The 24,885-nt window shown below is 47.7% G+C and overlaps 1 protein-coding gene across 4 annotated transcripts in view; it reads right to left on the reverse strand.

The window, feature by feature from the left end:
• AHDC1 (AT-hook DNA binding motif containing 1) overlaps positions 1-17,989 on the reverse strand; it is a 261,817-nt gene extending 243,828 nt beyond the window's left edge. For 2 of the 4 annotated variants that reach the window (XR_015744778.1, XM_087939720.1), the window contains exon 1: positions 17,099-17,974. Coding sequence is in view for 1 of the 4 variants with exons in the window: in XM_087939720.1 (XP_087795846.1) it covers positions 17,099-17,300 (202 nt within the window). In the remaining 3 variants the exon portion in view is untranslated. Of the gene's footprint in view, positions 1-16,443; positions 16,508-17,098 lie in introns of those variants that run through there. The other 2 variants (XR_015744779.1, XR_015744780.1) reach the window with 2 other exon arrangements.
• Between the last annotated feature and the right edge of the window lie 6,896 nt (positions 17,990-24,885).

Raw genomic sequence — 24,885 nt, forward strand, 5'->3', positions numbered from 1 at the left:
TGTTGGAGAAACAGGGTAGTTCATAGTTATGACGGTTTTGGGGAGTGTGGCTCGAGGCTCATGATTTAATTGGAGTAACTGCCGGAATCCTGACACCGGCATGACTAAATGCCGAAGGCGCAGGGAACGCTGTTCCCTTCCCACCAAAGGGGTCCCTATTTTCTACTTGCATTTTTACGTGCATGAACTGCTAGGTTGGCAGAAGCTGGGACAAGTAACGGGAGCTCACTCCATTACGCGGCGCTAGGGATTCGAACCCCCGAACAGCTGACCTTTCTGATCGACAAGCTCAGCATCTTAGTCACAGAGCCACCACGTACCGACATACACACATACATACATACACGCACGTATACATACATATACATACATACATACACACACAAATACATACATATTCACACACACACATCCATTTAATGTCCTGCTGCTGAATGCAGCCTTAGGACAGGGTTGGGCAAGAGACAGAAGTGGATTCCTAGATGATTTTTGTGGATCAGGAAGATTTCCCTGGTTTCAGTGCTTCGACAGCAGCAACAGCAACCATCTTTTTTCGAGGTTGGGGTTTCTAAGAAGCTGCTGGGTTTGTGAAAAGAGGGGAGAAGGAGAAGTCATATGTAAAGATTCATACGTAGAACTGATACTAGGAACTAGTTCTGGTGCTGAGCACTGTGTTTTACAAGATCCGCAATCCTATCACCATCTCTGGGTTTTGGCTGGTGCAATTCTTGAATGCTCATGAAAAACGACAACTGTCCTACAGCCCTCAAATCTGTCCCACTTCTGCCTATCTGTCTGTCTGTCTGTCTGTCTCTCTCCACCCTGAACATAAGGAGACCTTGGTGTCTCAAGCCTCAGAGAACACGGACATGATGGACAGATGGATAGATCTAAGGTTATTTCCGCCACACTGGCGCTGGTGACTTTGACATTCTTGGGGATGGATACACTGGCGGCTGAAGAAAGGCGACAGCTCTCGCTAACCATGGAAAAAACAAGATTACGACGGAAAGCCCCTACATGAGGAAAGCGTCTGAGATGCAAAGTTAAGAAAGAGAAGAGGCCTCAAGGGAAGATATTAAATATTAGCTCGATACCTGTACTTTGCTATGAAACTATGTGACTGGGCTTAGTTTTTGGGGAGGAAAATAAGGGGGGGGATTCTGCCTCTGCTTACCATCTGGCTAGCTGCTGTCAGTGTGTAAGAGAGTTGAGAGCTGTTTGGAAACTGAAACAGTATTTGCTGTGTGAGCAAGAAGGAGACAGCAAGGAGTACTAAAGTTGCTTGGTGCTGTGAAACTGAAACGGACACTCCTCTCCTCTGCTTGTGTTTTGCATTTGGAACAAATTTCTTTTCAGGTGGGTGAGGGGGAGAAGAACTCCTTAGCATCAGAGCGTGTTAATAATAATAATAATAATAATATCAGAAATACTAATGCTCTGATGGTCATTTAGAAAAATCCTTTCTTCGTGAGCACCTAGAAGCCAAGAGGAACATACGTGCCAAATTTCAAGTTTGTAGGCTTTACGGTTCTGGGGATTTTGTGATGATGCGTGATTTCGCTTTGATATATATATAGATAGATAGATAGATTGGCTCCACTGTGCTGTCAGGGAGAAAGAAGGAGCAGAACTGAGAGGCCACTGGGATTCACCTTTGATCAGCCAAGCGGGGTTGCCAGCCATATATGACGAGCTACACGATGCCCCGACCTTGTGTCCAACATACCCTGCATTTTAGGAAGCCTAAACTGCTCAGGAGCAGTGGTGAAATGCTACCGGGTTCGATCTGGTTTGACCGAACCGGTAGCAAAAATTGCTACTGGTTGGCAAACCCGGTAGTTAAAAAAAGGCCTCCGACAATCAGCTGAGAGGAGAAAGAAGGGAAAAGTGCAGGATCAACTCCTCCCACCTGCCCCTGCGCTTTTCTGTTCTTTATTTTCTCGGCTGATTGGCGCAGCAGAGGCTCAGCTGGTGTTTGGAAAGCTGTGTGCGCATGCGCACAAACTGCGCAATCACCAAACCGGTAGGGAAACTGGTAGAATCCCACCACTGCTCAAGGGCCTTCCTATCCGGCTCCAAGGAATCTTGGGTTGCCCTTAGCCGGTCCCTCCAGGCTGAACTCCTGTTCCACTACAGTTCACACCAAGCATTTTGGGACGCCATCACCCTCAACGCGCAACCTAGCTTGGTAGCCCTCTAACTACTTCCTCCTGCTTTTGTTAACTACCCCGCCACCGCCACCACTCTTCTCAACAATTTATTTCTCCCAGTAATGCACACAGAACTACCTCTGAGCTGTGCAATAGCTCCCCAGCAACCCAGGAAACAGCTGTGACATCTCCATAGCCAGGGCAAGCTGAAGGACTGAGCCTGTCTCACTTTTCCTGGCACATTAAATGGCGGCTCTGGAAGGAGAAGGAGGCATTTGTGTTCTCTCCACCAGCCCTCCCCATAAAGGATGTGTCCTGGCAGGCTTGGGCCAATGTCTCTCGTTGTCGTGAGTCAGACAGTGAGTATTCAACCAAATGGTAGTGTTAAAAGAGAGATCTCTGAGTCCCAGCAGGATCCTGCTTTAAAAGAATTAAAAGATGCTTGATGAATTTCGGAAGCAACCATTTCAGTTCCACCCTAACATAAAAGTCAATGTTTCCCAAACATGTCAACTTCAAGATGGGTGGACTTCAACTCCCAGAATTCATAGTTTACAGATTAACAGAGTTGGAAGGGATCTTGTAGGTCCTACCCACCCACCCAAGCAGACCCTACACCATTTCTGACAGATGGCAGTCCAGTCTCTTCTTGAAAGCTTCCAGTGATGAAGCTCCCACAACTTCTGAAGGCTATTTCTGTTCCCTGGGTTGATTGCTCTCACTGTCAGCAAATTTCTCCTTATTTCCAGGTTGATTCTCTGCTTGTTCAGTTTCCATCCATTATTCCTTGTCTGGCCTTCGGGTGCTTTGGAAAATAGCTTGACCCCTTCCTTCCTCTCTGTGGCAGCCCCTCAAATATTGGAAGACTGCTATCATGTCTCCCCTGGTCCTTCTCTTCCCTAGACTAGCCAGGCCCAGTTCCTGCAACCTTTCACCAAATTCTGGGAGTTGAAGTCCACTCATTTTGAAGTTGCCATGTTTGAGAAAAAACCGATATTAGCCACAATGCCCAAAACAGTCCACAACACTTCTTCAAAAGATAACAAGTTAAGAGGAAAGATCTTACACAACTATTAAGCCCTGCTGTTTTCCATCATGGGTAAGTAAATCCCTAAGTACAGCATGTGTGTCTGCTCCAGCCAAGATACACAGGTTGGAGAAGATTAGCCTGCAAGCTGACTATCCAAAAATGCCACATGGGGAACAAAACAGGACAGGTGGCAGGCTTCTCAGCTACCATGGAAACATGTAAGTCTAACTCCTTACAATGGACTTGAAGCATTTGTACCGTCCCTTTATCTGCTGCCTGTGTCTTTTAGGAGGTGATGAAGAAAGAACTTGCAAGAAATTTGCCTTTTATCGAAAGGGATACTACAGTGAGGACTAACACACTACTAGGAAAACAGTACCAGGGTAGATAATAGAAGCTTCCAACGGAATGCACACCAACAAGTCCACGAAAGAAGATATGAGCGTTGGGAAGAGACTGTATAGTGGTCCGTTTGTGTTTTGGGAACTCAATGGCAGATCCCAAGTTCAACTATTTGTTTTTCTGGATACAGGTAGAGAGGGAGCCCCAAAATTTCCTTTCCTGAGCAAGGCAGTTGTTAAGTGAGTTTTATCCCACTCTGCGACCTTTCTTGCCACGGTTGTTAAGCAAATCGCTGAAGTTGTTAAGTGAATATGTGGTCACTAAGCAAATCTGGCTCCCCCTACTTTGACTTTGCAAATGAGAAGCCAGCAGGGAAGGTTACAAATGGTGACAGTATGACCCAGAGGTGGCATTCAGCAGGTTATGACCAGTTCTGGAGAATCAGTAGAGGAAATTCTGAGTAGTTCAGAGAACCGGCAAATCCCACTTCTGACTGGTCCTGCCCCCATCTATTCTCTGCCTCCCGAGTCCCAGCTGATCGGCTGGGTTTCCTTTGGTTGCCCTGCACAGGAGAACGGAGCTGGAAAGCAGGTTAGTGGGGTGGGGAGGGAAGGGGGATTTTACAGTATCCAAAGTCACCAAACCGGTAACAACACCGGTTGAATCCCACTCCTGCACCCATTTCCATTAAAGTTTCCGCCACCTACCTGGAGTCATGTTGACCCATCCACCCCTCCCAGAAATCCAGTGACTTCTTCTCTAGCTGTCTTCCCTTTTTTTTCTATCTCTCCCATAAATTAAACTCCATTTTTCCCGTGGGATCCTCTTTCCCCAACCTTTCATCTTCCCCGTCATCAAACTCTGCTTAGCTTCTGATCTTCCTTCTGTGTATTTATTAAATTTATATGTTACCCATCTTACCGTGGAGCAACTCGGCATGGCTTACAGCATCATAAAAACAAAAATATAAGAACACTAAAATATTTTAAAAAAACTTCTGCCGAGCTATTTGGGCAAAAAGAAAAAAGAAAGAAAGAAGGAAGGAAGGAAGGAAGGAAGGAATTACTTATTATTCTGTTTTGATGTCATATGTTCCAAGCTATGCAAGCTGACCAAGGAACCCAAATTGCCAAATCATTAAAGATCACGAAGATATTCCAAACTCACTTCTGGTTATCTTAACACCAGCTTTTCTTACTACATTGAAATACTAAAGTTGCAACTCTCTCCATTCAGTGGCAGGAAAAATTTACAATTGGGTTCATATGTCACATTAAGGTAGGGTTTAATGATGCTTTATTGAAGAAGCCACCACTGCTTTTTGAATAAGCCCAGATTAAACCTGATTTGCCCAGCAAAAAAAAGCTCAAAACCATGGTTTACCAATGACAATGATTCAAGTCATCAAAAGCGCTAAAGCAAAAAAAATCTCATTATTGGCACGATTGCAGTGTGAATTTGGGCAGAGTTGTAAACCCAACTTTGGATGGCCACTAAAATGAGAAAGCTCTCAAGTCCCAGCAGCCGCATCTACTCTTTCCTACCCAATAAACAATTCTGCTCAAGTGAAGTAAGTCCCATCCAACATCTCAAACTAGTTTGCGATGTTCTTTCTGCATTTGAAGGGAATGGAAAGACAAGACAAGCGAGTGAAAAAATCCTTTCTTTCTTTGCTTACACTTCTGCTTTCAGTCTGTCGTGGCAAGCATCAAATGTTGCACTTGTGCAACCCACAGCTGAAGCGTTTATACATTCCCTCAGAAAATACTATTTTTATACATTCCACTGATTCATAATATGATTTCTTTGGGTTTCAGTTTATAAAGTTCTGTATGATCCCACCCATCCTACTTTCATAGCCCTGGTTGATAGCAGTGCTTTTCAAACTTGATAACGGTAAGACTTCAGCTCCTAGAATTCCCCAATCTGTAGGCTGGGAATTGAAGTCCATACATCTGAATGTTATCAAATTTGGGGAGAAAAAACCCAATGGAGGACAGACTGAAATTCTTATGAGGATGGGCTCCAACATGAGTCCAAAAGTTCAGAAGACTAAACCTCTGGCCCCCGGTGACCGACCCAGTTTGGATCCTGAGGTTCTTGTATCACAAGGGACTTCCAAGACCTTCCTTCATCCTTTAAACATGGCTATTGAAAATCAGCAGTATGACTTCCTACTATCCCGAACGCCATCACTCTGCTAAACAAATAATTCCCTCAACACTGTTCAACTATTTACAAAGTCTGCACTACTATTACTATTAACCTTCTCATCACTGCTTATCACCCACCTCCTCCCACTTGTGACTGCATGACTGTAACTGTGCCTCTTGTATCCTTCTGATTTATATTGACTGTTTCCTAGTATGATTTGATTGCTTATTTGTACCCTATGACTATTATTAAGTGTTGTATCTGATGATTCTTAGCTCCCGACGAATGTATCTTTTCTTTTATGTACACTGAGAGCATTTGCACCAAGACAAAATTCCTTGTGTGTCCAATCACCCTTAGCCAATAAAAGAATTTTATTCTATTCTATTTTCAGAAGAGAAATATACAAAAACAGAATAATCAAAAAAGATTGAATCCTCATCCCTCCATCATCACTACCCTGCCCATCGTGGCAACGTATTTTAGCTTGTGTCATCTCAGAGAACGTAACCCAGCCAATAAACCATGGCTAAACCAACTGGTATTTATGTTTCTGCTAGGAAGTGAGATCCACCTGTTGCTGTTTAGTGCACTGAAGTGTCCATCTTTTCCCAATAATTTCTCCAAGGAGTCCCTTCTCCTCTCTTCCTTCTATAAATGCCTGATGTGTCCTATATGTCAGCCCTTGTGCTCTCTGGCTCCTTCTTCTGTCACATCAGGGGATTAAAGCTTAATACACACATGCAATGAAAACTACCAGTGTCCCCAAATTTCAGAACAGACCATTATGGAACAGACCGTGCCACTTCAGGCTCTGTGAGATCACATTTCCCCCCCACACACACACACCTTCCTGGAAAAGCAAAAATAAACAGCAGGAAACAAAGTTTGATGATCTCTCTCTCTCTCTCTTTCCCTCTTGCTATGCTAGTCATTAAAAAAAGAAAGTTGCAGCGAGTTTTACCATAAGGAAATAGCCAAATAAATTGCTCAGCAGTGGCGCCCTTCCCACCTCTTATTTGATTACCTGCACAGACAATGCTCTACTCTTCCAGCCTCCAGATAATGGAGAGGTGTTATTTACTAGCTTCCTTGCATGCATGTTTTAAGAAGTGCCTGGCTTTTTGTTTTATTTTTACTAAGGAAACCCCCCAGAGGGATTTTAACTTCTTTTTTGGTTGTTGTTGTTTAACCCCACCTGTTGATCCCATCAAGAGTTCCCCTTGGGCATCAATGTAACCAAACACCAGCTCCCACCTATCAACTAGTGGGTTACCACTGGGACTTTCTGACACCGTCAGTTGCCGTTCCCATGAGAAACAAGAACGACACTCCTGGCCCATGGAAGCTCTACCCTAGCCTACTCAACACGACTCCGGAATCCACCTGGATTCGCACCCTGCTTCTTTCCAGAGAAAGCAAGTATGTCTACCAGGGCATCAAATACCACAATGAGCAAACAGAAATCTCTCGAAGATGCTTAGCTTGAACAAGTCATCAGCGGTTTCCCAGAAGATTCTTGTCAGTTGGAGATGGCAAGGAGCAGCTATCGTGAAAGACCAATTTCTAACTCGGTCCTAAACTCATTTGAAGGTCATATTAAAGCCACAATTTGCTAAACTGTCTTTTGTTAACTAAGGTAGAACTGCCTGGATTCACACACCATCCTAAGCTATACATTATTGTTTGCAAAAAACAAACACTGAGTTTGCATGATAAACTAAGCGAAGTTGCACACTGTCGGGAGTTAAGGGCGCTGAAAAGTATCCAGGACAGTACAGGTTGCTCTTGACTTACAACCATTTGTTGAGTGACCCATTCAAAGTAACGACGGCACTGAAAAAAAAGTGATTTATGACTGTTTTTCACATTTATGACCATTGCAGCATCGCCATGGCCATGTGATCAACATTTGGGACACTTAGAAAACTGATTCATATTATGACCAGAGCCATGTGGGACCTTCTGATAGGCAAAGTCAGTGGGGAAGCAAGATTCACTTAACAACCACGTAATTATCTTAACAACGGCAGTCACTCACTTCGCAATCGTGGCATGAAAGGTAGTTAAATAGGCAAAACTCACTTAAATAAATGTCTCGTTTATCAATGGAAAATGTGGGCTCAATTATGTCGTAAGGGGAAGACTACCTGTACTGTCCTCAGGGCAAGGATCCCACATGACTTGAAATGTTCCGCTGAATTAAAAAATAAACAAACCAGAGACTGTAGCCAGGTGAGGACATGCTGGCTGGAGAATTCTGGGAGTTGAAGTCCACAAGTCTTAAAATTGCCAAGTTTGGAGACCTCTGCATTAACCCAATGCTAAAGAAATCACATTCGGGCTTGATGCTATGTGCAAACCAGATGCTGTGTTTTCAGTCCCCCTAATCTGTCACCACTACTGTTTTTGTATATGATCCAGGAAAGCAAATACACTCTTCATGGTTCCCATAACCAGGGCCCAGTTTCCAGACACATTGTACAATTCCATCATACAATTACGATGGAAGGAGGGATAGTTTGCAAAGATAGAAAAATACAGCGAGGCATAATTAATTTAATGAATGTTGATGTAAGCCAGATTTCCTTTTTTTTTTTTCCTTCTCCTACCTCTAGTTTTTCTTGTTACTATTTCTTCCTTCTTTTTCATAACAGTTTGCCCCAAAAGGGAATAGTGTGATGAGTATGCGTATCTAATAATGTTTTAATCTGGGGAAAATTTCTGCCACAAATAATCTTCGAGAGGTTGTAACTGTACAGATAGTCCTCAACTTACAGCAGTTCGTTCAGTGACGTTTGAAGTTACAACAACAGAAAAAAAGTGACTTATGACCGTTTTCTGCATTTACCACCCCTGCAGCATCCCTGTGGTCACGTGATCAAGATTCAGATGCTTGGCAATTGACTCATATTTATGACGGATGGAATGCCCCGCAGTCATATGATCATCCTTTGCAACTTTCTGAAAGCAAAGTCAACGGAGGAGCCAGATTCTCTTAACAACTATGTTACTAATTTAACAACTGGAGTGATTCACTTAACAACGATGAGAAAAAGGTCATAAAATGAGGCAAAACTCCCTCAACAGCTGTCTCACTTAGCAACAGAAATGTTGGGTTCAACTGAGGTTATGAGGACATGAAGATCCAAAACGGGATGCTACCACAAATGACAGCGATGGAATTGGCTCGCATTATCATCAACCTGCTCCCGCCAGAGACTGCTACCAACACAAGCATCTTGCAAAGGAACCAAGAGAATTTTTGGAACAGTGCAAACTCAAGGAATACCTTTCTAGAGTTTAAGAGTGATTTATGGCTGCTTAATAGAGCCCAGTTCCCCTACAGTCCAAATTCTTGAGCAAACTAATTTGATCCTCCCCATCAAGAGTTAAGTACTAACACATTCCACATTCCCTTGTTCCAGGCAAGGTGATAGCTGATTTCAGCAGAGAATGTGGAGAAGGAAAACCAGGTATAAGACAGAGAATTTAAAAATATTCAGAGAAGTTTACAACTAAAAACGCAGTATAAAGATCTAATTCAAAAGACCCTACAAGGATTTCCTGCTGTTAAAAGTTATAGTGCATTATTGTTCCGGTGCCTTCAGCTGCATTGGGACTTTAATTCCCATAATTCTCAATCAGCCTGATCATTAACTGGGGATTAAAGGAGCAGCTAAAAAGCAAGTTACCTGCAAATTTTGAAGACAAACCACAGTGTGCCCATCTGCTGGGAATTGTGACAGTTCTACACCAAACAACTGGAGGATACCAAAGTGGAAATCTGGAAAGGAGACCTTAATTGTGGCCAGACTCCACGCGCATTCACTAAATTGAACGTTGTAATAGTATTGTTAACATTTCCTTAAAACATGTTACAGTTTTAGTCAACTTTGCAAATGTTGTTTTTCTTCTTGAATTTTGTTTACGGTGCCCTGAAAACTGAAAAAGTCTAACTGAAAAGGCAGAAGAATAGAGTTAATCACGCAGACATAAAAATCATCAAGGACAAAATATCTAAAGAGCAAAAAAAACCACCCAATAAAAGCTCCAGAGAATAACAACAACAAAGTCCAGTATTCCAGGACAACATGAATGACTTCACAAGCCTATTTAGACACTGTTCAACTCTACCCAGGTTCTCTCATCATATTAAATCATAACACAATCTTCCTGGATCTGACAGAGCATGTTGCACTATCCCAAGCAATCGAGTTTACTCAACAAACCACAATTAAGCTAATCATAACTCAGCGCAACGCTTGAACCCGGGGTCTGAAAATGCTTTCTCAGAAGGTGCAGTAGAGAGCTAATTCCTGTTGTCTGGCTGATAAGTCATCCAAATCTTTCAACAGCCCTTTTCTTCCAACAGGTTCTGACCATTTCTGTTGGAAACATCTTTGTAATTTCACATTAACTACAGTAACATCAGCACAAGGAAGGAAAACAAAGGAATACAGAGGAACGAACAGAAGGCTATTTTGTGGCTATTTTGACGGGAAAGGGGATTGCCTCTTATGAAGATAAGTCCTACTCCACATAATAACGCATCAATTAATCATACTGGGCTTACTTCTACAATGCAGTAACCCCACATTCCTCTAAGAAGCCAATACAGATAGTCCTTGACTAACCATCATTTTTTTAGCTAATGTTTGAAGTTAAAATGGCGCTGAAAAAGTTATTTATGATTGATTCTTGCAATTGCGACCATCACAGCATTCCCATAGTCACATGATCAGACTTGGGGTGTTTGGTAATCAGAATGTATTTACATTAGGTTGCACCATCCTGGCGTCACTTGATCGCTATTCCCAGCTGGCTTCCAACAAGGAGGTCAATGGAGGAAGCTTAACCACGACATGATTCACTTAACAACTGCAGTGGTTTTTTTCTTAACCACCATGGCACAAAAAAAGTCGTAAGATTGACTGAACTTACGCTTTGCTCAAATTAGCAATGGAGAAATATGGCTGTCAGTTGAGGAGTACCTGCATATAACTAGCACACATGGCATAGCCTTTTGCTACACCAATCACTTCGTTCTGGGATCATCTTCCATCTTCTCGATAGCAGATGTGAAAGACTTGAGATCCCAAGTGCTATGGTGGATCCAAGGCAGCTTCTTCTGAAGGAGAGGGTAAAGTCAAAGTAGCCATGACTGCAATCCATAAAGAGTCATAGAGCCCAAAGGATCCAGAAGCCCCCTTTGTAAAAAGACTCAGCGGAGTGGCTTCAAAGCTGCCCGGGAAATGGAACGATGATAAGCAACCCATGCGTGCATGAGATGATATGACACAGACCACGATATACTTGGGGCTTTGTGTTCAAGAGTAATGCTGGCAGCCGGTAAGAAGGCTACCCTTTATGTCACATGATTCTAGGCAGAGAGTGCATCAGATCAAAGGTTTTCGACGAAACCTCAATTTAAGTTGCACTTCCGAAATGTCACACAAGCAAAGGATTGCTTCACCGTAACCCACCATCCATGGTAATTGTTTGAGCAGACAAAATATAAATATGCAACCCCGTGCATGCAGTGGAAATTTTCTTCCGCAAACTGCGTCCAAGGAAACAAAACAGCTCTTCTGCTATTATTGAATTCCATACTATGAAACTTGCAAATCTGTAGATGCAGATTATGCAAAATAACCAAGACCACAAATAAGGACATCTCCAAATCCAGGAATATGCAAGGCATGTAAAGATATCAACAAAGTTAACCATCTCTAGTGGTCATCCCACTTTGGACCTGTGAAACCCCTGACGAAGCCCAACCCAGCTGATTGACAAGATGCTTCTGAACCATCAATGTGCATAACTTTCAGAAAACATTCAGTTTAACGATTCTATTTAACTTCAGCATTTTACTTATTGCACCAACATGAAGAACTTGAAAATAATTATGAATATTTCCTTTCGCCAACTCTGTCGTCCCCAATACCTGGTTATCAATACATCATACGAGGATTTGCATTCAAGGAACAATCCTCAGGATTGGGGGGACAGAAGAGAAGAACGTTGTGATACCAATGATCCTTTAATCCAAAACAATAATCCAGGCTGCAACCCTATTATATAAAAGTAAAAAAAAACATAGCTAAATTGTAGATCAGTGTTTCTCAACCATAGCGGTTTTAAGAGTTATGGACTTCAACTCTCCAAATTCTCCAGAGAGCATGGCTGGCTGGAGAATTCTGGGAGTTGAAGTCCATACCTCTTAAAATTGCTGAGGTTGACAAACACTGTTGTAGATTATGTGTCTCTAAAAGAGCATGTAGCTGTCTAGCTTCCTCAGGGCTGGTAGTTTCAGAGACATGCTCTCACAAGACTGACCAAATCCAGAATTCCTTGCATAAGACAAGGGAGGAAAAGTTGGTAGGAGGGGAAAAACACCAGAAATAATAACCAAAGAGAGCGATCCCATCAACAATAGAGCCAATTGTTTTTGAGAATGTGCAGGCCCAAAACATAAGGACAAGTGTCTAAGGCAGCTATACAAACAGATCCATAAATGCTGCCTTATCTGGCTTTAAGTCCGTATAGGACCACACAGGCGGGATGGTATTATGCATGCAAAAAGAGGCTTGTATTACACACAAATGTACCTATAGTTGTACCTGGGCCGTGTATTTATATTACACTTCTGCTTACTTTTCTCAGCCAAAGTTGGACAGCTGCCTCAAGCCATCCACACGGTGGAAAATGAACAGTTAGAGACCTATCCTGCGTGAAGCTCTTTTGCCCATGGGTCTTCAAAATCACAGAGAACTTTCTCACCAAATCCTGGCCCACCCGGGTTAACAAGTGGCTGTGTGGACACTTCTCCCCCGCCCCCGCCCTCGTCCCAGCTACCAAATTATTTGAGCTGGTTCTTCTCTAATATTTTGCACCACACACCAACCTTAACACCCCAACAGGGCTGCTCACGGTTAGACTCACTCCTTCTAAGTGTTCCATACAATCTCCTAGGGCTCTTGGGGTGTGCAACAGGTGACAACGAGCAAGCGAGCCTCGGAATGGCTCTGCTGTAGAATCAGATCGCCAGCTTCTGCCTTGCCATTTCATAAGTCAAGATGCCTCCGGCCAGATTGACCCAGTCACCAATGCGCCCTCCTAGTTTAATGACATCGCAGCCTACGTGTCATTTGACCGATCAACAGGTGAACTGTGTGCTGAAGTTAAAAAGAGAATTGCAACTGAATGTTCCACAGGAAGCAGCAGCAAGCCCCCAGCGGGTTTACTCATCAGCAGCTGGAAGACAGGCCAGAAGTGTTTTTAGAATAAAATTCCCAAGGCATTTGGCACTTCTCATCCCCACTCCCCAGCCTTTCTACATTCCTTCCTAAAGCACGCAGGCAAGGCAACATGACCTCAGTGTCCTAGCCACACAGAGAGATTGTGCTTCTGATGAGACTGCAGGACCAACAAACCTCTCCCCCCCACCGCTCCCCCCGTACGAAGCAACTCCGCTTGGCACCCTTGTTCCCTGACCCTACCACCCCCATAATCTGGACCTTCCTCTGGGCTCCAAGGTGGCAGCACTAGGTGCACAGGTCTCCAACCTTGGCAACTTTTAAGACCTGTGGACTTCAACTCCCAGAGTTCCTCAGCCAGCAAAGCACAGGCCTTAAAATTGCCAAGGTTGGAGACCCCTCCAACTAGAGAGCCTCTGTTTTTACTTGGCTGATGTGCACTATTAATAGATGCTTACCATTCTCTCCCAGATCTTTCCTCAGCAGAAATAAACCACTCCCAGGTCCCCAAAGCCTCCCTCCGAGACAGGAAAGGCGAGGACTGCAGCCAGCCAGGCCCCTCCAGGCTGCCCATAACCTTCTCCACGTTTCCATCTGCTCAGCTTGCATCTGCCAGGCACAAGTTTCCTTGTGTCCCTTGTGTCCTTGATTCAGCCTGCCGCGCCACCCCCCCCTCCTCCTTCCCACAACTCCAGCAGGGGTCTTAAGCTGCAATCTGCAGCCACCACTAGGAAATCCTGCCACAGTTGGGAGAGGGAGGGAGGGAGTGGGGGAGGGGGCTGCCTGCTCTCACCAACTCCTGCGGTGGCTAAGTGGCCGGGCTAGCCCACTGCATCAGGCTGGGCAAGAGCATCCTGTCCTGGGGTGCACTATTGTTGAAAGGAGAAAAACCGTTTCTGGGCACAAGATAGCCTGGTGATTGAAAAATAGAAAATAAAAAGCCTTTTGAGGAACAGCCTGGCACACAAGCCACAGGGGCAGCTAAGGGGGAACCTAAGCCAAACCTTTCACTTCCTTCAGCCTGCCCAGGTGCAAGCACACACACAGCTCAGTGCACTTCAAAAGCTGCCCAATATACTAGTTCCATCTCTCCCAGTCTGATAGGAGCTGCTATCTGAGATCCTTGTAACGGGAGATGCCCAGCACCGCGCTAAGGCCCTTAAAACATGTGCTCTGCCAAGAGTTAGAGCCCCTCCTCCCCGGGAGATGTTTCTGGGCATACCCTGTGAGGAGAGACTCGTTAAAGCAAACGGCATATCGATATTAAACCCAGCGTTACATCAGATTCCCTTTACACACACACACACACCAATCCTCGGGAATCTAGCTCTTACCTTCTGGTTCCCATCTCCCGGAAAGAATGCTCTATGGTCCATTCACAAGCCCAGCCAAAGGAAAGTTTCCAAGATTCAGGGGCCAAGCCTTCTTGCTGGCTCTCTTCCCCCACCCTCTCTCTCTCTCTCCCCTCACTGAAACTTTTCCTGCGCAAAACTGTGTCAACAGATCTTGACAAAGAAAAGCTCGGAGGTTTAAGGCAAGTAGCACCCAGAGCACCTCCCCAGCCAAAGTGTTCCTGCTAATTTATTCCTGCATGAGTCTGTAATGTTTTGATTCCTCTTGTCCGCTTATCAAACCAGATCAGGAGCCGGGGGGGTGTTGTGGGCTGGGGGAGAGACATCCCAAGAACGAGCATTGGAGAGTGGTTTTTTTTAAAAAAATGCATCTAGCATTTCAAAAAGGGGCTCCACGTAGCAGCAGCCTAAGACATTTTGTGCCATCACTAAGACGGGACCAATCAATGTGGCCACCCTATGTCTACTTCGCTCAGGGTCAATAAGGTTGAGGTCAGATAACACCAGAGAGTAAACGTGCCCAATGAGATAGCTTTAAAAAGGAGTAGAAGCTTCCTGAAGGTCAGAATCTGGAAAACACTGCTTGGCAGGAACGAGAAAGTCACCTGTTCTTCCCTTCTTCTATGCATAAACTGCCCTGAGAGGCAATCATTCCTCTTACAACTCAAACATCACACCGTGTTTTAGGGGAGCCAACCCAAAAAGTGCGCAGAAGGGGATTGACTTCGGCTGCTACCTGGAGCATCCTCCTGACTGGCAGGTAAGGCCCACTGGAAACATGATCAAGCTTGTCCTTGAGTAACCAAACCCAATTTGTTGACTCGGACCAAGAGACTTTTAGACACACAGTTTGTCTGAAAAGGCATGGGGGAAGAGGGGGCCATCTGGTGCCACCCTCCACTGGTTTTCAGAATACAAAACTCCAGGCGACCCACCTTCTAAGGCAGGGGTCTCCAACCTTGGCAACTTTAAGCCTGGTGGACTTCAACTCCCAGAATTCCCCAGCCAGCTGGCTGGGGAATTCTGGGAGTTGAATCCACCAGGCTTAAAGTTACCAAGGTTGGAGACCCCTGTTCTAAGAGATAAAAACCGCCTGGGTAGTGTCACTCAACACTTTTTCCAGAAAGGGGGAGAGAGAGAGAGAATTCCAGGGGTGTCTCCTCTTGCCACCGCTCTTCATTGGCCTGGGGGCGGCTGTCATGCCATAGTCTCCCCCACCTCCCATTCTTCAGCTTGCCAACAGACACCCCCCTCTTCTTCCCAGGACCACAGACCTGTTTTTGCAAGCTCCGCCGCCGCCGCTGCTGCTGCTGGCTTCTCCGGCCGCTCGTTTGCAAAAGAAGGCTACCCCGAGAGCCCTTTCCTTCTTTCTCCCACCGCTCCCCGCCCCCCCACTCCCTCCTCCTCTCTTTCTCAAGCCACATTCACAATGCCTTGGGGAGGGGAGGGGAGGGGAGGGGGGGGCTGAGAGGAAACTCTATAGAGAAGAGTTCACCCCTTTCCCAAGGAAGGTTCTGCAGGGCGCTTCCGTTCCTAATCGCGCCTCCCCTGCCAGCCCCACATGCTGAAATAATAAAGGTTTGTTTGCCTGCGAAAAAGCCCGCCTGAGCTCGCTTCTCCCCCCGCCCCCCGTCCCCCGCAACCCCGTCCCCCTGCCGCAACTCCTTCCCCTTTCAAAGCAGCGCCTCCTCCTCCTCCCCCCTCCGCCTCTCAACTCTGTACTCCCCACACATACACCCCCCGCGGTAAACAGATCCGCTTACTCCGAGGCTTCTCCGGCGCGCGCGCGCACACACACACACACACACTCACACACACTCCGATATACACGCGCGCGCCCAGCGCCCTTCGGCTCGCGCGTCCCCGACCTGCATGTGCGAAGTCAGATTAATGTTTACACCTAAAAGCGATTTCAGGAGCAATTTTAAGAAGCGGCAGCGCCAAGGGGACCGCGGGGGAGAGAGGGAGGGAGGGAGGGAAGGAAAGAAAGTGACGGCTGACAATCCGCATCTTTCAAAAAAAAAAAGGGGTGGTGGTGGTGGTGATGATGAATAACTGAAGACGAGAGAGAGAGAGAGAGAGGGAGAGATGCAAGAAATAAAAAGAAATTATCACCTTTTTTTTTCTTTGCGCGCGCGCTTCAACTGTCTTACCTCCAGCTGCCAAGGCTTTGCTTACACTGGTCGAGACAAAAGGCTGGTTCATACGGATTAGTTGTTGGGGTTTTTCTTTTCTTTCTTTCTTTTTTTTTTGGTGTGTGTGTGTATGAGAGAGAGTGTGTGTGTAAAAAAAAAAAAACTAAAATAAAAACCAAGCATTCGCGTCTTTCTCTCCACCCACCACCATCCCTCTTTCCGAATCCCGCTGCTACTTCGCTGCCCACACGCAACCCCTCCGAGCTGAGGAGGAGGAGGAGGAGGAGGGGGTGGACTTCTGCTTGCCTCCCCCCACCACCAACCTCCCTCCCCACCCTTCCCGAAATGGTTAGAGAGGAGAGGAGTGCAGAAGGACCCGGAGGGAGAGGAAGGGGGGCGAGGCACGGAGCAACTCGGCTGGGAAAAAAGAAATTGGGTAGCCACATCCGACGTCCTGGGGTCGCGGAGGGAGGGGAACCCAGAAAAGAAACGGGGGGCGGGGGGAGAGCTTGGCACGAGCCAAATAAGCCCCCCCCCTCCTTCCCAAAACCCCTCTGGAAAGATTTGGCCCGGGGGAGGAGGCAGGTAGGGGGTTGGGGGAAAGGAAGAGGGGGCGTTGGAGGGCGGCGCGGGCTAGCTGGCTGCCGAGGGGGCAGCCCGCCGAGTTACTCACCAGCCTGCTGCTGCTGCTGCTGTTCCTGCTGCTGCTGCTGTTCCTGCTGCTGCTGCTGCCCACCGATCCCTTCGGCGGCGGCGGTGGCGGCTGCCTTTCGGGAGAGACTTTTTTCTTCCAGGGGATCAGGAGACTCCTGGCTGCCGGGGAGATTGCCCGACCCTTCGGCGCCACTGCCAACCTTCAGCGACAGCATATTCATCGCCTGCGCGATCACATTATCCTCACGCAACTCCGCTGCTGGACACGGTCCCCCTTTTTCGCCGCTCGCCGCCGCCGCCTCTTTTCCCTCGCCTCCTTTTTCTTTCGCTGGCGCTCTGGCTTTCTTCCTTTTTTCTTTTTTTTTCCCTTTTGCCTCCTTCCTTCCTTTCCTTCCCTTCCCTCCCTTTCCCCCAACACCACCGCACACAAAAGACGGGAGCCAGGAAGGAGGGGTGGGTAGGAAAATATGCAAGGCGGCGAGAATTGGCTTCCCAGCGCTCGCTCGCTCGCTCGCTCGCTCGCCGCCCCCCGCGCCTCTGTCTCTCGCGCCGCTGCTGGAAAAGGAAATGAAGAAGAAGAAGCCGAAGAAGAAGCGGGCGGGGGTTGGAGAGGAAAAGCAGACCCTTGGCTCGCGCTGCCGCCGCTCAGCTGCTGCTGCTGCTGCTGCTGCGCTGGGCTGGGGGGTTTTGCTCCTCCGCCCCGCTGGTCGCCCGCCGCCGCCGCCGCCGCCGCCGCCTCCTTCTTCTTCCCACCGCCGCTTTGGCTGGCTGGCTGGCTCGCTCCTGCCTTGCGCCTCTCGCTTGCCGGGCTCGGAGAAAAGGCTGGCTGGGGAGCTTCCTCGCAGCCGCTGCTGCCGCCTTGGCTGCCTCAGACGCTCTCGGCTTACCTTCGCTTGTCAGCAGCCCGAGCAGCATCCGGAACCCCAGGGAGAGACCCGCAAAGCATCTTGGGGGATGTAGTATTTCCTTTCTTTTTCTTTTCTTTTTTTTTACGGCGGGGAGGTGGGGAGGGGAGGAGAGGAGGAAAGGAGACCGAGCCGACTTTCGGGGCTGGACGGGCGAAGGGAGATATTGGGGGGGCGCGCTGCGCGAATTGGCGAAACCAGCCAGCTGGGCGCGGCGGCGTTAGAAGCGCTTTTGGATGCGATGCTTCCCGTCCTCCGGAGTGCGCGGTCGGGAAGCTCCATGGTGGTTCCGGGTTCGCAAGTGGCCGTGTGATGTTGTCACCCTGATTCGGGGAGGGTGGTGTCCCCAAACTTGGCAACTTTTGAAGACTTGTGGACTTCAATTCCCAGAATTCTATGCTGGCTGGAGAATTCTGGGAGTTGAAGTCCACAAGTCTTAAAGTTGCCAAGTTTGGAGACCTCTGCCCTAATTGTTTTTTTTTTTTTTTTAAAGAGGGACAGAGAAAGAGAAGCTATAGGATCTCGGGGATCCTTGCGAGGTGCAGAAGGCAAACTTAGCTGGAGGTAACTGGGGGGGGGAAGGTTGCCCCCCTCCTCCCAGCGTTATGGGTCAAATTTTTTCCAGGCTTCGGTTTTAAAGAAATGCTTAGCTGCAACTCCCCCCACACACACATACAGACACCCTTTCTCTCCTGTCTTGTTCTCCTTCTTTAAACTTTCGGCCCCTCGGAGTTAGGGGCTCTGTGTGTGTGTTTAAAGCTACGAGACTCTCCTGAGATACCCAGCCCTTCACACAATACTTCGCGGGGGGGGGCGGGGGCTGCTTGCTGATCTTTTTCTTCCCAAAAGAAAAAAAAATAAATACTATAGAAGAGAAAAATGCCTCGTCTATAAATAAGACGCTACTGTTTATGTGTGAGCAGTGCCCTCTAATGGTGGGAACCGGGACTGCTCCGCTTCGGGGGAAATCTCCGAGCCTTGAACCCTCGACTTGTTCTGTCGTTCCGCAAGGAGTAGATCTCTCCCATCCAGGACAAGGGTTTTGTGGTGGCCTGGGGCAGGGATGACCTCAAGCAATCCAAAAGCTGTGAGCTCAGCCGACTCTTAACCTCAGCTCAGCGGTCCTCACAGGGAGCTTTGTAATCTTCTCTAAACCAACCTTGGCAACTTGTGGAATTCTGGGAGTTGAAGTCCACAAGTCTTAAAGTTGCCAGGGTTGGAGACCCCTGTTCTAAACAAACAGCAGGACACATCTGACCAGAGCTGTTAACAGGACGGGTGAGCAGCCCAGAAAGGGCATCCAGATTCCTTACTATATCCCACCCCACCAGAGCCACCCAGGATCCTACTGGAAAATGTGAAGGCCAATGGTCAAAATGTGACTGTGACTGTGCAGCTTCCCTGTTTTTCTCTGTCAAAGGTAAAGGTCCCCCTCTCCCCCCCCCCCCGCACATACATGCTAGTCATTTCTGGCTCTAGGGGCGATGCTCATCTCCGTTTCAAAGCCAAAGAGCCAGCGTTGTCCGAAGACGTCTCCATGGTCCTGTGGCCGGCATGACTAAATGCCAAAGGCGCACGGAACACTGTTACCTTCCCACCAAAGGGGCCCCTATTTTTCTACTTGCGTTTTTATATGCTTTCAAACCACTAGGTTGGCAGAAGCTGGGACAAGTAACGGGACAAGTAACTCTGTTATGCGGTGCTAGGGATTCGAACTGCCAAACTGTTGATCTTTCTGGTCGACAAGCTCAGCGTCTTAGCTACTACATCCCTTTTTCTCCGGTATAGAACTAAGCAAATAAGATAGGAAAAAATCCTCTTCCAAATCAATGGTCACCCAACCAACACTTCAGGAACATGCTCAAAAACAGAGGAAATCTAACGTGAAAAATAAGTTTTTATGTTCATCTTCAGAAGGGATATAAACTGCTTTCCTTTTGGGAGTTCCCGCCTGCTACCAGTAACATGATTTCTGCCAAATGGGAAAAATCTAGTGGTCAAAATGTCCACTCTTTCATTAAATGGGCACCCATACATCACTACCTACCCGGTTATTCATTTTCAGTATCTATCATTCAATCATTGATCCATACATCATTTTATCACATGTGTTCTCTAACCCAGCAATTGTATAACAAATCTTTCTCATATTTTAGGTATCTTGGTAACTCTTTGAAGAGCAAAAAGCTGGCTTGCACCCCCACTCATAGCCTGCACTGAACTTCCCAAATTTTGCTTTTTGTCAACTTCTGTACTTTTTCAACCAGAACCCTGCTAAACAAATTCCAAGGAACATTTAAGAGACATGTGGTTTTTACGCTCTTATTACCTGTTTTTTGTTATAGATTTGTATTGTTCTAGTTACCAGATACAGTCTTCACACACGCACACATTACACAAGATTCACAACCGTTTCATAATCAAACCACATCCACATTTTAACATTTCTTCAATTAACACCATCTAACCTTACTGTTTTTCAGTATTTTCTCTACATTCATTACTTCTTCATCAGCAATTTTTTGTTGGATGCTAATATTTGTAGAAGTATGGAGTTGGAAGGGTCCTTAGAAGTCATCTAGTCCAACCCCTGCTCAAGCAGGAAATGCTATACAATTTCGGTGGGGGGGGGGAGAAATTGTCCAATCTCTTTTTTTTTAAATCTCCAATATTGGGGTAGCCACAACATTGTTTCAAAAAATGTTTCAATTTCACTCTTCAAAAGATTACTATCACTCCTCTAAAATATTCTTCCAGTATTCCCTGACTTAGATACAATACAATTGCTTTGATTCTTAATTCCCTTCTACAGGAAGTTCTTTGTTTAGCTTTGTTCACCCTGTTCCAAGGCCATTTTTAAAATTTCCATCAAAACCACTCTATACTTTCTTGACTCTTTTAATGGTATAGGGTTTGCTGCCTGAGCAAGGGGCTAGACTAGAAGACCTCCAAGGTCCCTTCCAACTGTTATTATGTTAATCTGTTAATCTTATTTGTTTTGTATCCTTGACTATATAGTTAGCAAGTGTCCCTTTCTCTCTCTGTACAGATAGTATATTGTATTTCTTTCTTATTCCCATTTTTACAGCAATTTTCTACATATACTTCCCTCATCCACAGCTTCTTTCACTTCATCATTTCATACTCATTTCATACTGTTTCAAGCAGAATAATCTCAATTTCCCACTGATTCTGTTTGAGAGATGAATCCACTGTCTTCCCTCTTTTTTTATATATTGCAGCCATTTTGTTTTCAGTCTAAATGTTTTCACTTGTTCCTTCTCTTCTGTGTCACTTTTCTCTCTCAAACCCACTCTTAGTTGTACCAGAAAATGGCAGAAGAGAAATAAAAGAAAGCTAAAAATGCTGAAGCCAAAAAAGAAAAAATATGCCAAGAAATAGCTCCTGTCGTATATCTCATACGAACAAAGGACGCGAGTCAGTGACTTGGTTCAGCTCATTTATTGGGGTAAAAACACAAGTGGGGAGAATGGGGAAGAAGCGCGGCTTAAAAAGGCTTCTGCTGAGTGCTGCGGCCAATCGGGTCGTTTTGAATCGCCCGCGATCGGCTCAGCCAATCGCGGTCGATTCCGGCGACCAATCAGTGCCGCGCACTCAGCCAATCCGTGGCCGTGCGCTTTAGCCAATCCGGGCTGCGGATTTCGAGTATGCAGATGTCTGTACAGAACACCCCTCCTCTTGGTTTGGTCCCACGTGACGTAGTCCCGTAAGTAGGCGGGGCTCCGTATTTTCCGACTTGACGTGCGCTGGTCAGTTGTCTCCTGTTTGTCGGCCGGTTCGGGTGGGACTCTGTCGCTCTCCGCCTCGTTGATGGAACCGCCTGGAAGGGTGAGTCAGGCCTCTCGCCGCGGCTCCCTCCTGGTCTTCCCGGGTCGGTCGAGCTGCTGGCTTCGCTGCTCCCGCCGGCTTTTCCGGGCTGGTTGAGCTGGCTTGGCTGCTCCCGCCGGGCTTCCGGGTCGGTTGAGCTGGCTCGGCTGCTCCTTCCAGGTGAGGCTTCGAGTGGGTCGCTCTCCGGTTCTTCAGATGGTGAGTACTGCTGGTTCCTTTTCGGGTGGGTTTGTTCTTTTTGTTCTTTGGGGGCTTCCTCCCCTCTTGGTTGGTGTCTTGCCGGTTTCCTTCTGTACCTGGTGTCTGCGTGTCGGTTGTGTTTCCAGCGGTGGCTCTTGATCTCAGTTGGTCGATGTGGCGTTTCCACGCTCGTCCGTCAGCTGTTTGGAGGCGGATGCGAGAGTGGGCCTGTTGCTTGGTGATCGTTGCCGGTACCCAGAGGGGGTCTCCGGTGAGGTTTTTGCATAGACCTTGTCTCCCGGTGAGAATGTTCTGTGTTTGCTGGTAGAGTCAGGGGGTCTTTCCGGGTTGTATGTGGGGTGCAGGCGGTCGGCGGGATCGCAGTTTTCTTCCCATTAGTAGCTCCGCTGGGCTTTTGTTCGTTGTGGTACTCGGGGTTATGTGTTGAATTAGGAGCATCCGATTAATCTTGTCCTGTATGTCCCGGTTTCGATCTTTTGAATGGTCTTTTTGTAAATTGAACCATTTTCTCCGCTCTACCGTTCGCCGGGAGTGCGCCGGTGCCGTTAGTGCGCTGCGGATCCCTCGTTCTGCTAAGAATTTCTCGAACGGTAGTGCGGTGAACTGGGGGCCATTGTCTGATACGATGACATCAGGGAGGCCGTGGGTTGCGAAGAGTTTGCTGAGTTGTCTGATGACGGAGTCTGTGGTGGTTGTCTTCATGTTGCTTACCTCCAGCCAGTTGGAGTAAGCGTCTACGGTTACCAGGAAGGTGTGTCCTCTGGTTGGTCCCATGAAGTCTACGTGGATTCGGGACCATGGCCCCCTGGGGTTTCCCACTCCCGGATTGGGGCGGCTGGGGGTTTGGTCTTGATTCCTGGCACTGCTTGCAGGAGGCTACCCAGGCTTCGATCTCCTTGTCCATCCCTGGCCACCAGGCGTGGCTTCTGGCCAGGGCTTTTGTCCTGACGATGCCGGGTGCCCTTCGTGCAGCATGCTCAGGACTCTTTTTGTAACTTTTCCGGGATTACGACCCTGTCCCCCACAGTAAACAACCTTTTTGTATTGACAGTTCTGTTTGTCGGTTCCGGTAAGCTTTGAACTCGCTGTCCCCGTCTTTTTCCTGCCAGCCTTTCCCCACCCATCTCAGGACCTGCGCCAGACGTTTGTCTTTATTGGTTGCTAGGGCAATGTCTGACGCGGTCAGGGTAGGTTGGGTAAGGTCTCGATGCTCAGGGTTGACGTGGTTGGTGCTGGGTCGGCGTCCAGGGTTGGCAGTGGTGTGCGGCTGAGGGCGTCTGCGTGCGGAATTGTCTTACCGGGCGGTGGATTAGCCGGTAATTATAGGCGGCAAGAAATTCGGACCACCTTGTCATCCTTGGAGAGAGGATGATTGGGGTGGCCCGGTCTCCTGCCAGTATTCCCAGCAGCGGTTTGTGGTCCGTGATTATGGTGAAGGTCCTGCCGTAAAGGTATTCGTGGAATTTCTTTACGGCCGCGACGATGGCTAGAGCCTCTTTATCCAATTGGCTGTAGTTTCGTTCGGGTTTTGAAAGGGTCCTCGAGAAAAAGGCGATGGGTGCTTCTTTTCTGTCGGCGAGGGTATGGCTGAGGACGGCTCCTACTCCGAAAGGGGATGCGTCGCACGTTACCGTGATGGGGAGTGTCTGCTGTACTGGATGAGGACAGCGTCTGATGTGAGAAGGTCCTTGGTTCTGTTGAAGGCGTCCTCTTCTCGTCCCCACGTCCAGGTGGCTGCCTTGTCGAGCAGCCTATGCAACGGCTCCGCCACGGTCGCCTTTTGGGGCAGGAAAACATTGTAGAAATTAATCAACCCCAGGAACGCTTGTAATTCCGTTTTGTTTCGGGGCTTCGGGGCTTCTTTAACGGCTTTTATTTTGCCCTCGGTGGGGTGGATTCCATGCCGATCTAGTAAGTACCCCAGGAACTCAACCCGTGCCGTGTGCAGTTGGCACTTCTCTCTCTTAACCTTGAGCCCGCACTTTGGAATCTCCTCAGTACTTCCCGTGGCGGTCCTCTAATTGTTTCTGGTCAGCCCGGCTACCAACACATCGTCGAAGTAAGGCACTACCCCTTTTATGCCCGGAGGAGTCTTTCCATGAGGCTTTGAAATACCCCGGGCTACGCTGACTCAATTGGAGCCTCTTGCAACGGAATGCCCCCGGTGGGTAACTATTGTCTGCGCCTCGGCGGTTTCCTCGTCGACCGGCAATTGCTGATAGGCTTGGGCCAGGTCGAGTTTGGCGAAACCCTGCCCCCTCCCAGCGAGTGCAAGAGGTGTTGTACTACTGGGACGGGGTAGGCGCTTTGTTGTAGTGCGCGGTTCAGGGTTGCCTTATAGTCCCCGCAGATTCTCACAGACCCGTCTGGCTTTATCGGGGTGACTATAGGGGTCTCCCATCGGGCATGGTCTGTGGCTTCGAGGACTCTCCTGTTCGATGAGCTTGTTTAGTTGCTCATCGATTTTGGGCCGGAGAGCGAAAGGCACTCGCCGGGGTTTGAGGCGGATGGGAGCAATGGTGGGGTCTAGGCTGAAGGATATTGCCGTCGAAGACCTCCTGGAACTCGCGCGCACGAGCTGTTCCTCCCAGTCCGCCTCGGCGACGTGGTTGGTGCCGGTCACTTCTAGTCCCAGCGGTGCAAACCATTGCAGTCCCAAGAGGCTGGGGCGGTCTCGTTCGACGATGGTTAGCGGAAGTATCTCGGTGCGCCCTTTGAAGGTAACCTTGAAGTGCCCGGTCCCTACCACGGGAATGCGATTCCCTGGTAATCTTTAAGGATGAGCGTCTGGTTCTCCAGCTTGTGCCGCTTCATGGAAGGTACCAGTCGCTTAATTTCCCGCCACGCGACC

Source organism: Pseudonaja textilis, chromosome 10, assembly GCF_049901715.1.
Source record: "Pseudonaja textilis isolate UNSWEBS1 chromosome 10, rPseTex1.2, whole genome shotgun sequence".
Taxonomy (NCBI): domain Eukaryota; kingdom Metazoa; phylum Chordata; class Lepidosauria; order Squamata; family Elapidae; genus Pseudonaja; species Pseudonaja textilis.